At 43.1% G+C, this 14,457-nt stretch overlaps 1 protein-coding gene across 1 annotated transcript; it reads left to right on the forward strand.

The window, feature by feature from the left end:
* Positions 1-1,171: 1,171 nt before the first annotated feature.
* Positions 1,172-13,937, forward strand: LOC120057842 (solute carrier family 40 member 1-like). Its single transcript, XM_039006306.1, has 8 exons — positions 1,172-1,453; positions 1,602-1,669; positions 7,673-7,832; positions 8,138-8,253; positions 10,520-10,646; positions 11,423-11,668; positions 11,878-12,522; positions 12,818-13,937. The coding sequence occupies exons 1-8, from the start codon at positions 1,420-1,422 to the stop codon at positions 13,138-13,140; spliced, it is 1,719 nt and encodes a 572-aa protein (XP_038862234.1). The 5' UTR covers positions 1,172-1,419; the 3' UTR covers positions 13,141-13,937.
* The last annotated feature ends 520 nt before the right edge of the window (positions 13,938-14,457 follow it).

Below are 14,457 nucleotides of genomic sequence, written 5' to 3' on the forward strand. Positions count from 1 at the left end.
ATGGCGGAGGAGGTGTGATGGTATTTAGAATTCAAGGCACACTTAACCAGTATGGCTACCACAGCATCCTGCAGCGATACACCATCCCATCTGGTTTGCGTTTAGTGGGATTATTATTTGTTTTTCAACAGGACAATGACCCAAAACACACCTCCAGGCTGTGTAAGGGCTATTTGACCAAGAAGGAGAGTGATGGTGCTGCATCAGATGACCTGGCCTCCACAATCACCTGACCTCAACCCAATTGAGATGGTTTAGGATGATTTGGAACGCAGAGTGAAGGAAAAGCAGCCAACAAGTGCTCAGCATATGTGGGAACTCCTTCAAGACTGTTGGAAAAGCATTTCTCGTGAAGCTGGTTGAGAGATTACCAAGAGTGTGCAAAGCTATCATCAAGACAATGTGGGGCTACTTTGAAATATATTTTGATTTGTTCATCACTTTTTTGGTTACTACATGATTCCATATGTGTTATTTCATAGTTGTAATGTCTTCACTATTATTCTACAATGTAGAAAATAGTACAAATAAAGAAAAACCCTTAATTAAATAAGTAGCTGTGTCCAAACTTTTGACTGGTACTGTGTATGTATATATATATATTTATCAGTGGAGGCTGCTGGGTGGAGGACGTCTCATAATTATGGCTGGAATTGAGTAAATGGAATGGCATCAAACTCATGGAAACCATGTGTTTGATGTATTTGCTAAACTTCCACGTATCCACTCCAGCCATTACCACGAGTCAGTCCTCCCCAATAAAGGTGCCACCAACCTCCTGTAGTATATATATATATATATATATATATATATATATATATATATATATATATATATATATATATATATATGAGTAGGTGTGTCCATACTTTTTACTGGTACTGAACATAGTTACTAACTAACCCCCCCCCCCCCCCCCCCCATCCCCCCTCCCTCCCGATATAAGCAGTTATTATAGAATGAATAACATTCTAACAACCACCAAACCATGGATAATGTCAGATCTATTGCAACAATGCATCGTAAATAATAGTTCGCCACAAGGGCTTTGTTTTGTTTGTTTTGAATGCATCTGTATAGGCTGTGAGGCTCGAGTCATGTGACTGTGACGTTTCCTCGGGCTACTGTATATTGACCAGTGACATAAACGCTGTTGGCAGTGCAGAAAAGACGAGAGAAGGTTGCTGGAGCTGTTCGGGAGATTTTATTGTTTTGCATTTGAACTAAAAGGGCTTTGCGGCTAAGATATCTGTTTCCAACTTCAGCTACAGTGATAGCTAAGTTTGGAAAGGAGAAAGGGGAGCTTTGGCGTGCGTTTGCCGAAAATTTAATGCACAGAGTGTCTCCCATCGATAGCCTTGCTTTACGAAGATAAATTAATATTGGGCAAACGTTAATTATTTCCGGCAAAGTATTACAATGGATAACGCTGGATCTAAGAAACCTTGCTGTGGTAGGTCAATTTTATGGTTTCAGTTATTTTACAAGGACTCATTTAAATGGCATATTTGATCAATAAATTATGGCTGCCGATCTATTGACCACACAGGTGGCCATATGATATCAATAACAACGAATCGTAAACATCATTTTCCTTGCAGAATCTGTCCAAGAGTTCTTCACATCACCAAAGTTCCTTATTTACCTGGGACATGGACTCTCGACATGGGTAAGTGAAACGAAGCCAAGATAAACCATTTAAAGTAAAATAAGGAGTAGGTAGGCCATCACCTTATTGCTCATGGTGGATGGCCATTTGACAAAATGTTTTAGCCTATTTATGTTTAAGAATAGGTACACAATTGAAGGAGCTATAGGCAATTTCCCATCCAGTGGGGCGCATCTTGCGCGCGCTTAGTCTGGCTTGACAAAAATTGTTGCTAAAAAAATGGTTGATCGGTGGACCCATGTATGGTTCGATATAGCGTGTAATAGTCTATGTATACAATAGTTGTTCTGTTACGGTATTTGTAAATCAGGTGCATGCGTTTGTTTAGGTAATGTTTATTTTGTGTAACAGTCCTTGGCAGTAGACCGTTATTAATTTATATAGTGTATGATCACTTTAGGCTCAGTAGCAAGGTCGGCATTATGGGCGAGTTTAGGGGGCCCTACCGTACCTCCTTGCCCATCATGATAAAATATTTAAATATTCATAATTTATTTGAGGAGATGCGCGCCGACACAAAGACGCATCTGAGCGAGCGAAACAGGGCTCATCTGCCTCAGTATGTCCAGCCCCAGCCTGGTCTGATAGACTAGACACAACATAGTACATGTAAATACATCCCATACGAAACGTAACATATCATACTAAATGGAGTGTCTTGGATTTACGTACAAAATAATACGAAATGCTCTGAGAACAGCTTGGTATCTGATGCTGTCTGACCAAAAAGAGTATGGCATGTCATACAGAGGGGAGCTGTTTCACTCGCTCAGATGCTTTCTCCGGTGACAGTTTCAGCCACTTGCGAATTGAACAGGGATGTAATGCTGCCTTAGCGCGGGGAGCAGGGCAGCCGGTGTTCCCTCACTTTTTATCAATTTGAAAATACACGGAGCTGGTGAAAATATTTCTGGAGAATTAATTCAGATACATTCTAAATAAATTACATTTACACTGAACAAAAATATAAACACAACAATTAAAATGATGTTACTGAGTTACAGTTCATATAATGAAATCAGTCAATTGAAATAAATTCATTAGGCCCTATTCTATGGATTTCATATGACTCGGGAGCCAGGCCCAGCCATTCAGAATGAGTTTTTTCCCCCACAAAAGGGCTTTATTACAGACAGAAATACTCCTCTGTTTCATCGGGTGTCCAGGTGGTTGATCTCAAACGATCCCGCAGGTGAAGAAGCCAGATGTGGAGGTCCTAAGCTGGCGTGGTTACACGTGGTTTGTGGTTGAGGCCGGTTGGACGTACTACTAAATTCTCTAAAATGGCGTTGGAGGCGGCATATGGTAGAGAAATTAACATTCATTTCTCTGGCAGTAGCTCTGGTGGACATTCCTGCAGTCAGCATACCAAATGTACGCTCCCTCAACTTGAGACATCTGTGGCATTGTGTTGTGTAACAAAACTGCACATTTTAGTGGCCTTTTAAGGTGAACCAGTGTAATGATCATGCTGTTTAATCAGTTTCTTGATGTGCCACACCTGTCTGGTGGATGGATTATCTTGGCAAATGAGAAATGTTCACTAACAGGGATGTAAAGAAATTTGTGCACAACATTTGAGAGAAAAAATAATAATAATTGCATATGGAAAATGATGGGATCTTTTATTTCAACTCATGAAACATGGGACCAACACTTTACATGTTTTGTTCAGTATAATTACCACAATAATTCCATGAAAACTTGACCACTTCGAGTTGTGACAAAAACAGCCACAGACAAAAAAACTACCAGGAGTTGCTAAACCGGCTGTCCTCAAAACAGTTTGGGCTCATGTATGACACACACAGGCAGTTAACCCACTGTTCCTAGGCCGTCATTGAAAATAAGAATTTGTTCTTAACTGACTTGCCTAGTTAAATAAAGGTAAAATAAAAAATAAAATAAAAACTTGAACTCGCCCTGATGTCTGTGTGCTTAGTTTACAGAAACGTACCACCTCTAATGCATATGCAGACAAACTGATCCACTGACGAAATCTAGGATCCAAATTCACCGCGTCTGCCTTGATGTTCATAAAACTCCACGGACCCACTCTTGCACAGTGGGACCCAAAACGATATGGGACCACTTGGTTATGGTGCTGTCCTTTTAGCACCATGATTTGATGCATGCTTAAATTGCTTAAAATAATTAGTAGTCCAACTCATCACTTATTATTATTATTATTACAAATTGAAGATTTTTACTTCTCACATTGGTGTGTGTTTAGTAAAGCTAGATCAAAGCTGAGTCAATGTCTCGCAAGATCACATGATGAATTAGTATTTTACATAACAGAACTAAATATAATAGCATATACTGTAACATAGTAGGCCTATATGTTACACCAAAAACACATCCTTCGTCATTTCTTATCCGAAGCTGAGTACATTTTTTCCCCCTCATTCGGCCAAAACTCAACAGCGTGCTTCACTAGGCATTAAATATATGCTTTGATAGAAACAAAATAATCGTACATTTGACATTTTAGTCATTTAGCAGACCCTCTTATCCAGAACGACTTAGAGTTAGTGCATTGATCTTAAGATAGCTAGGTGGAACAACCAAATATCTCAGTCAAAGTAAGTACATTTTTCCTCAATAAAGTAACTATCAACAAATTCAGTGCTAGTAGGGGGGAAAGAGTCAAGTGCACGTGATAGTTCACGAAAGGGGGTGGGGGGTGTGAGGTGGGGGTGCTGTGGGATTATTTAATGTACTCTTTGAAGAGGTAGGGTTTCAGATGGGTTCCGAAGCTACTGTCGCTTTAGGGGGAAGCTGGTTCCACCATTGGGGTGCCAGGACAGAGAATAGCTTTGACTGGGCTGAGCAGGAGCTTCCCTCCTGTAGGGGTGGGAGGGCCAAGAGACCTGAAGTGGCAGAACTGAGTACTCAGGTTGGGGTGTAGGGTTTGAGCATAGCAGTTGCTCTTGCTGCTCGGTAGACAAGTACCATGGTCTTGTAGTGGATGCGAGCTTCGACTGGAAGCCATTGAAGTGTGCGGAGGAGCGGGTGACATGGGAGAACTTGGGAAGGTTGAACACCAGGCGGGCTGCAGCGTTCTGATAAATTGCAGGTGTTTGATGGCACAAGCGGGGGGAGCCCAGCCAACAGCGAGTTGCACTAGTCCAGACGGGAGATGACACGTGTCTGGATTAGGATCTGTGCCTCTTTCTGTGTGAGGTAGGGTCGTACTCTACTGATGTTGTAGACAATGTGAGGATATGATGGAGCCGAGTGACTTGGTGTATAGGAGAAGAGGAGAGGGCCTAGAACCGAGCCCAGGGGGACACCAGTAGTGAGACCACGTGATGCAGACTAGGGTTGGGCGGTATCTAGATTTTCATATTGTCATACCGTCCTTCTCTCATACCGGGATATAGGGTATTACCGGCTTAGTACACAATGGGGCGCCAAAAAAAAGCCCATTGGGCGTCTATTGCCAGAATGCTAACAAAATTAGCACAAGTAAGAGCACATTTCCATGGAGGCTTCTAGCGAAATATTCTAACAAGCACAAACAAAAATAAACAAATTGCAGAGACAGGCAATCTAGCTCATAAAGTTATACATTTATACAGCCAAATGTCATTTTTGGTGAGTTTGGACATTTCCAAGCAAATGCGAATGATAGACATTGTGCAAATGAACAACGTTTTGACACATGCTTGTCTGAAGGAAGAACAGTACTGGCTCGGGAGCAGCATGTGTAGGCTACACGCTGTGTCTGTGTGGAGCTGGAGTCACTAGGGCAATGGCCTGCCTGCTCTGCTTGGAGAACAGGGAGGAGGTTGAGAACAGAGAGGAGAAAAAACCCAAGGAAATCAAGATAGTGGCAGCTGTACAAATAACTAATCCAAAGGGCTTTGACTTTTTAAACACGGCAGAAAGATAACACAACATGATGCCCTGTGAACTTATTAATTCAGACACTTACTTAGATTAACTAGGAAGTTAAATTTACGAATCGGGTTAACGAAGAATTCTACATTTTTCAAGGAGGAAAAAAGACAAAACACATAAGAAATATCTTGCTGCGTTTTGTAAATGCAGATGTTAAACGCTTTCTATTGTAATCTTGGCATCTGACTAATTTTGTGCTTCAGTTGCACTTCTCCACTTGGATGAGAATTAACGAACAAGCATTCTTTTCTCAGTGTAGCCAGCCAACTTTTCTCCAATAAAATGCCAGATTACCTTTAAGCAAAACATTAGGAGGTGTAGCTGGCTACATTCTTTCTATGATGAACATTAGAAATATGATGGCCATGCATCATTTTTTGCAAAAAAATACCTTTCTTATTCTTTGTAAACTAATTTACTACTACATCCAAATAGCGTTGCACTTCTGAAAATGAAGCTATTTTCTGCCGAATGTTTTGCACCAATGTATTTTCTGTGAAGGAAATCTATAGTTGCACGTCCTTGCACGTCACTCTATTGAAGGACAAATAACACTGTTGACTTTCCTTATAAAACGCAACCCCTGTCAATACACAGCTGGACTCACCTGCTGCCTTCTTTCTCCCGCTGTACAAACAAACACGTGACTGGCTCAACTGTTCAGGGGAACTACAGTAAGCTTCATAATGTAAAATAATGTGACAGGTGAAATGAAGAATGCGATCGGCAGGTATTGAAAAACCATCCCGTGGCTATTTACAAATACTCCACTATAGAGCATACTACCCAAGCCCAGTACAGAAACAGATCGTCTCCACGTCACCTGGTAGGACTGGCCTGCCAAGTAGGATGCAATCCAAGAGTGTGCAGAGCCTGGGACGCCCAGCTCTGAGAGAGTGGAGAGGAGGAACTAATGGTTCACAGTGTCGAAGGAAGCGGGTAAATCTAGGAGGATGAGAACAGAGGAGTGAGAGTCAGCTTTGGCAGTGTGGAGAGCCTCCGTGACACAGAGGAGAGCGGTCTCGGCTGAGTGACCCGTCTTGAAGCCTGACTGGTTGGGGTCAAGAAGATTGTTCTGAGAGAGAGATAGCGAGAGAGTTGATCAGAGACAGCACACTCAAGTGGTTTGGAAAGAAAAGAAAGAAGGGATACCAGTCTATAGTTTTTTAAGCGGTCAAGGCGTGGGATAGTTCTGTGTCAGTAGGACCAGTGGACACAATAGGCTGAGTGAGTGAGGACTGGATGTCGTCAACCTACTGTTCAAAATGGTTGACAAAGTTGTCCGCAGAGAGGAAGGAAGGAGGGTGAGGGGGTGGGGGATTAAGGAGGGAGGAGAAGGTGGAAAAGAGTTTCCTAGGGTTAGCGGTAGAAGCTTGAAATTTAGTGATAGAAAGTGACTTTAGCAGCGGATACAGAGGAAGGCCTACAAGAAAGGCTAACATTTTGTTAACACCATCTGCTTTAATTCGCTCACAAAACAGTAATTCAAGAAGATCTAAATGCATATTCCCATGAAACTGATTGAGATCAAATGATTGGCATGCAGTTTGGACATTTCACCGGTAAAACGTGAAGAATTATCCTTCGCAATTGACAGTGATGACTGATGATGGCCTATTTTAAAATTAGGAAGGCTATGCCTAACTTGGTGTTTGAGGGTATTAAAAATATAAACATTTTCTTGAGATAATATGTGTGGGCATAGGCAGACGTTGCAATTGGACGACGCATTTTATGCATAGGCCTATTCTACAATGATATTCAATAGGCTACATCTGTCGATACAAACTCTGATTGTGAAATTATGAAGTCATTTAAAAAAAAAAAGTGTTCTTGCCACATTTAAAAAGTAATATATTTTTACAGTTAAATTACATGTATTTACTATAAATACCCTTTTTTTTTTTTTTTTTTTTTTTAAATGTGCCCCCTACTGAAATCAAATGCCCATCCAACTGATTCGTTCTGGCGCCGGCCCTGCTTAGTAGTAGACAAGGATCATGTTTCTCCAAGCATCATTCATCGGCTATAGCCTAGTGTGCAGTGCATTTTAACAGCTGGCTGAAACAACAAAAGTTAACATGCATGTCTTTGTAGGGCGATCGTATGTGGAACTTCGCTGTAGCCGTATTTCTGGTGGAGCTGTATGGCAACAGCCTCCTGCTCACGGCTGTGTACGGACTGGTGGTGGCGGGGTCAGTGCTGCTCCTTGGAGCCATTATCGGTGACTGGGTTGACAAAAACCCAAGACTCAAAGGTATGCAGCCATAATTAGGCCTACTCTAAAGTCAGTGTTTCTGAACAGAACTGAATACACTGACCAGGAATGAACAATATACATAGTCAAAACATTACTTGATCATTCATTTTAATTGTTTGGGATTAGAATTTTTGGGGAATGGGTTCATTTAGATGGAAATTGGCATAATTCTCTATTCGAGACCATTCAAAGAACCCATTGTGTCTTGAGGGAAGTCTCCAATTAAGTGATTTACTCAGACATAAATAAACAGTTTGTGACCACCAATCCTTTGTCTCTAATGCTTATCCTCTCATTTATAGTGGCCCAGACTTCGCTGGTTGTCCAGAACTTTGCTGTCATACTATGTGGGATCCTCTTGATGGTGGTTTTCCAGTTCAAAGAACAGATTGCAGAGTTATACAATGGATGGATTCTGGTAAGATTGCATTTCCTAGACTTTTCATACTGTCATGATCATTAAGTGGTCATTTGCAGCGAAAGCATTTACCCATTTGACAAGTACAATGTCCAAACCTAAGTCTACTATGATGTGAAATCCAAGTGTGTCATTTCAACAACCCTTACATATCAGTTCAGCTTCTGGACAGTAGCCTAGCCTACACATTGAACAAGGCAACAGGGCAAATTAGTCATATTATTCAAATTTACGTTACGTGGATTAATGCGGAAGGCAAAAAAACATTGTCAACATCAGACTGGCTGTGTTTCTGTATAAGTTATATCTCTTGAAAACTTGATTGCTAACATGCAAAACATTTTGGGACTCTATCAACAATGGACTAATGAAACAAATACCAAAATAGTTTTCCTTTAATTGTCAACTGTATCTGTATGGAATTACAGTGCCTATATATATAGTCTACACACCCTTTAAAAATGTTCACCTTTTGTGAATGGGCAGAGCTTAAAGAGCCTTCTGGGAGACTTGTTTCTCAAGAGGAGATGCATGTATGTACAAATTGTTTTCTTCTATAGAAACTGACAGTCCTTTTATCCTTTTTTTTTTTTTTACATTCTGCCAACAGAGTAAATAGACCAGTAGCTTATATAAAATATTTGAGAGTTTAGGTAGGCTACAGTGTTGGTGTGCAGTAGGAGCGCTACATCATTGTACTATTTAATCTCAGAGCCTACACCAAGGCAGAACAAAGAAACCCACTAATCTATTGATAAATTGAAAAGATGTAACAACAATTTGTCTTTTGCATAGAAGTGTGGGCCGTAGCATTCATTCGCACACCGTTTTACGACCTGTCTGATTTATAACGGGAAACATCCGAATGTATGTCATGCGGCAAATTTGTAAATCTCAATTTAAAAAAATACGTACACAGACTTTTCAGAAGTGGCGCACGCAGAAATGTAGTGGGAAATTTACGCAACTGTTATAAATGAGGCCCCAGGAGATATGCTTGTTCAAAGTTTGGTGGGGGACAAAAAGTCTCCATTGCGGGAAATGCGGGAAATGTAATGGGCTCAGCGTATAGGTCCTAATGGGAAATGTAATGGGCTCAGCGTATAGGTCCTAATGGGAAATGTAATGGGCTCAGCGTATAGGTCCTAATGGGAAATGTAATGGGCTCAGCGTATAGGTCCTAATGGGAAATGTAATGGGCTCAGCGTATAGGTCCTAATGTGAAATGTGTTGCTCATGAGGAGATGCATATATGCACAGAATGTCATGACTGTAGCTCAAACGGGACAGGAGATATGCTTGTTCAAAGTTAGGAATATCCATTGATTACTATAGCGCCCCCCCCCCCCCCCCCCCCCCCCTCATGGGCCAATCGTTGTCACTTGTAAATGCCGGATCTCTATGGCAAGATGCATCATTCATCTAAGTTCAGTAAAAATCTGGCCTGTGGTGTCTGAACGTACAAACGGACGGAGACAGATCCATAGTCCACCCCCCCCCCCCCCCCCCCCCACAGGCAGGCTAGTGTCCTGCCCGAGTTGCTAAATCAAATCAAGGGAAAATCTTTTGATTATTAAGATTACGCAAGGATTTGCCGGGAAACGTGTTTGGCTTCTTGAAGAGGCTCTTTCTTTTGGTGAAATATGTAGACCCAAATGAGCGGATTTCGTTTACGTTCTACAGCAAGACTTTGTCCCACGGAAGAAAAACTGTGCCTTGTTTTTATGGTTGATAGAAGAAGACTGTTGCAATAGCGAACGTTACAATCTGCTGGCTGCTACACTATCAGGATCATGAACAAAGTGTCTCTCACGTGGTGTAGTCAGTGTATTGTGGGACAAATCGTGCATTTGTGAAGGGGCCTTTGGATTTTAGGGGGGGGGGGGGGGGGGGGGGGGGGGGGGGGGGCTGTGAGTTTTCTGAAGGTGGTGGTGAAACAGGAGATTGAGTGTCTTGTTCATGACTGTGTAGTCAGCAGGTTCTTCTAGGGCCCGTCATGTGAGGGAGAGAAATGCTGCCTGGCCAGTTGAGCCAGTCCATCTCTATTCCCCTGGTCAGAACAGCTGCAATTATAATGTACACAAAAAAAACAGCAGGCCTTCAATCTCACGCTGGATTATGGTTGTAAGCGGTTTCTAGATTAAATTATATGCTTTGCTCATTGTTGTTGTTATGTGTCGAGGCCAACATTTTCATTGTAGAAAGTACATTTGTACACGTTAAAAATGTAAAGCAAACAAAAATGTATAGTTTTCTTTGTTTTCAGACATGCTGCTATATCCTGGTCATCTCCATAGCCAACATTGCTAATTTGGCCAGTACTGCCATGTCCATTACCATCCAGAGAGACTGGGTGGTGGTTGTGGCTGGACAGGACAGCAGCAAGCTGGCAGGTCAGTCGCCATGGGAAACCAGCCCAAATCAATAGGGCTCATGTGAACGGACCTTTATCGCCTTGCAGTGGCGTGACCTTTGAACCCAATCACAGCTAAATCCCAAATGTTTCTTTTAGAACTGTCCGTTTCACCTGTAAAAAATTACAGTAAAAATGCAACACTTCCGCACAGATAATCTCAAAGGAATGTGGCCATACACGCCATAAAGACTAACAGTTCATGAATGACCAGAGCAGTGTGCTATATGTTGCTTGTCTGCACCAGTGAAGTCAATTAACCTGAAGTGTATTGCACTGTATAACCTTCAGGAAACCTATAAAAATCCCTGACATGAATTAGTGGAAAAACCATCAAATAAGACTTTGGCTGTGTCCTATCATGTCACAGTCACTTAAAGCAGCTTCTCTACTTAAATCTGTCAATCAAGTCCTTTCAGATAAGGCCATAAGGAAAGCAGATACAAATTAGAAGCCATGTTTGACTTCTTGAACTTCTTCTGTCAGCAAATATTGTAATTCAGGGGAACGTGTAACTTAAGACAGGGTTAGGGTTGGGCGGTATCCAGATACTGTTCCTGCACCATACCTTTAGGATTCCCCAAACCCCCAAGATGTAATGATTATTTTTCACAGTATTGAAAATCATACCGTTGGTATTTCAAAATGCCCTGGTATACGGTATACCACCCAAGCTTAGACAGGGTAAAGTAAAATATGAATGTACGTTTCCTGTGCCACAATGGACAGTAATGTAATTATGCTCTTCTTTAATAGACATGAACGCCACAGTGCGGATCATCGACCAGCTGACCAACATCCTAGCGCCCATGTTGGTGGGCCAGATCATGTCTTTCGGCTCAAACTTCATTGGCTGCGGCTTTATTGCGGGCTGGAACCTGTGCTCTATGTGCCTTGAGTACGGTCTGCTATGGAAGGTCTACCAGAAAACCCCGGCACTGGCCTTGAAGGCTGGCAAAAAAGAAGATGACCAGGAACTGAAACAACTTAACTTCCCGAAAGGTATGTTCTGACCCTCAATGAACATCACTGACAGACATGTCTTAATGTCAATGAACATAAGTGTTGTCAAATATACATATGTTGTTGAGGTGGTTAGTTGGGCTGGCCCTCCCTTAGAGAAATACTAAATTATGAGATCTATCTGTGTACGGTCTTGTGGTCCCAAACAGTCACTCATGTATGTCTGTTCTTCCTCCTGTGGTCTGTAGAGCTAGAAAACGGCAAGGGCACAGTAGAGGGCTCCCAGCTCATGAACGAGATGGCTGTCGTCAAGGCCGACTCTCCCAAGAAGACAAGCTGCTGCTACCAGATAACAGAGCCCCTGCGCACCATCCGCGACGGCTGGGTGGCCTACTACAACCAGTCCATCTTTTTCGCAGGCATGTCGCTGTCCTTCCTCTACATGACGGTGCTGGGATTTGACTGCATCACCACGGGCTACGCCTACACCCAGGGCCTCAACGGCTCTGTGCTCAGCCTGCTGATGGGTGCCTCAGCCGTGTCAGGCATCTGTGGCACGGTGGCCTTCACCTGGGTTCGCAAGAAGTGTGGCCTAATCCGCACAGGCTTCATCTCGGGTGTGGTGCAACTCTCCTGCCTAATTCTGTGCGTGGCGTCCGTCTTTGCACCGGGCAGCCCCTTCGACCTCAGCGTTTCGCCCTTCCAGGACATCTACAGCCACTTGACCGGAGACAGCGGCAACTTACCAGAGGCCGACCATCCGGCTAGCATGCCAAACATCGATGGTCTGCTGGTCAACGGTTCGACCGCACTGCCTGCTGAAGAACTGCCGCCTCTGCAGTCCTACCTGTCAGTCAGCCTGCTGTTTGCAGGGGTTATTGCTGCTAGAATTGGTGAGTAACTCAAAAGTCCACACTGGGAAAAGTGCTTGATGAGTGCTGCTATGTCATGTGTTAACAGTTAGCGTATGAACTTTGTTGTAAAAGGCAGGCACCAGCCACCACTTGGAGGGAAGTCGGCTCCAGATCCGGTGTTAATGTCTCCACAGAGCAATATTGTCAACCTTTGATTCCAATATCAGCTGATAATTACAGTCATAGCGGTGATTGCCTGTTCCTATATCATTTTTATGTGGTCGTAAAAATGCCATTCTAAATGACTGCTGTGCTGCTGTTTTCCCCTCTGCAGGTCTATGGTCCTTTGACTTAACCGTGACCCAGCTCATCCAAGAGAATGTGATCGAGTCGGAGAGGGGGGTGATTAATGGTGTCCAGAACTCCATGAACTACCTCCTGGACCTGTTGCACTTTATCATGGTGATTATGGCGCCCAACCCTGAGGCCTTCGGCCTTCTCGTCATCCTCTCCGTCTCCTTCGTGGCCATGGGCCACATCATGTACTTCAGGTTTGCCTTCAAGAGCCTCGGGCGGCGCCTCTTCCTCTGCTGCTCGCCAGAGCAGAAGGCCCAGGCCCTCCCGGACTCTCCCTCCTCGCTTCCCACCACCGTGTAGCCCATTAAAGAGACGCTGTCCCTGCTAATAGCTCTACCTGCAGCCTGCAGTGCACACTATTGTCTACTCCTCCTCCTGCCCGCTAGCTATCAACCTAAACATGCTTGCGTCTAGCTGCCACAGCGCTAATGTATCTACTTTTGCGCCTAACCCTAGCATGTGCTGTCCTTTGCCATTGTGATTTTGCGGAAGGGGGAAGAGTAGTGCAGCCACAGACACAGAGAAGCAGCCCCTCACAGACAAAAAGCTCAGCTTGAATGAGGCCTTATAGAGAGGTGTCAATATTTCAATCTAGCTGTCTTGTTATTCAAGGAGCTGCAGCTAGAGCTACAGTAAATAAGGGAGGAAAAATGCAGGTATTGCTTGCAGTTACTACGGTTACAGCTGCATACTACTTAAGTATGTTCTGTGGTTCTAGTGGTGTTTGCATCTCATTACAGCTCTGCATCAGCTGCGGGATTTTCATTTCCACATTTGTTTCTCAGTAGTTCACTGTTACTATAGCCATTCATGTTAGCATTTCAAACGTCTCAGTTACTTAAGCTTTAGTAATTGACAATGATTTAGATTACCGGTTTTACCAGTGAGAAACAGGTTCTTACTTATTTTGCTTAACGAGCCTGGGATAAAGTCTCTTTAATACATGGTTATAAGGGTTATGCAAATTATTTATTCAAGCAGTGCAGATACTGATAGATAGATAGACTGAACAAAAATATAAACGCAACATGTAAAGTGTTGGTCCCATGTTTCATGAGCTGAAAAAAAATATCTCAGACATTTTCCATATGCACAAAAATGCACAAATTTGTTTTTATCCCTGTTAGTGAGCATTTCTCTTTTGCCAAGACAATCCATCCACCTGACAGTTGTGGCATATCAAGTAGCTGATTTAACAGTATGATCATTACACAGGTGCACCTTGTGCTTGGGACAATACAATTCCACTCTAAAATGTGCAGTTTTGTCACAACACAATGCCACAGATGTCTCAAGTTTGGAGGGAGTGTGCAATTGCCATGCTGACTGCAGGAATGTCCACCAGAGCTGTTGTCAGATAATTTAATGTTAATTTCTCTACCATAAGCCGCCTTCAACGTTGTTTTAGAGATTATGGCAGTACGCCACAACCGCAGACCACGTGTAACCACGCCAGCCCAGGACCTCCACATCCGGCTTCTTCACTTGCGGGATCGTCAGAGGGGGGAGGTGGGATGAGTATGTCTGTCTGTAATAAAGCCCTTTTGTGGAAAAACTAATTCTGATTGGCTGGCTCCCCAGTAGGTTGGCCTGGCTCCCAAGTGGGTGGGCCTATGC

This window comes from Salvelinus namaycush, chromosome 13 (genome assembly GCF_016432855.1).
Source record: "Salvelinus namaycush isolate Seneca chromosome 13, SaNama_1.0, whole genome shotgun sequence".
Taxonomy (NCBI): Eukaryota; Metazoa; Chordata; class Actinopteri; order Salmoniformes; family Salmonidae; genus Salvelinus; species Salvelinus namaycush.

What these genes read in the sequence shown, in the direction of transcription:
- LOC120057842 (XM_039006306.1), top strand. Translation starts at nt 1,420, where the DNA reads ATGGATAACGCTGGATCTAAGAAACCTTGCTGTG. An exon ending in GACATGGACTCTCGACATGG is followed by an intron (nt 1,670 to 7,672) that starts GTAAGTGAAACG and finishes ATGTCTTTGTAG; the next exon opens with GGCGATCGTATGTGGAACTT. An exon ending in GGTTATTGCTGCTAGAATTG is followed by an intron (nt 12,523 to 12,817) that starts GTGAGTAACTCA and finishes TCCCCTCTGCAG; the next exon opens with GTCTATGGTCCTTTGACTTA.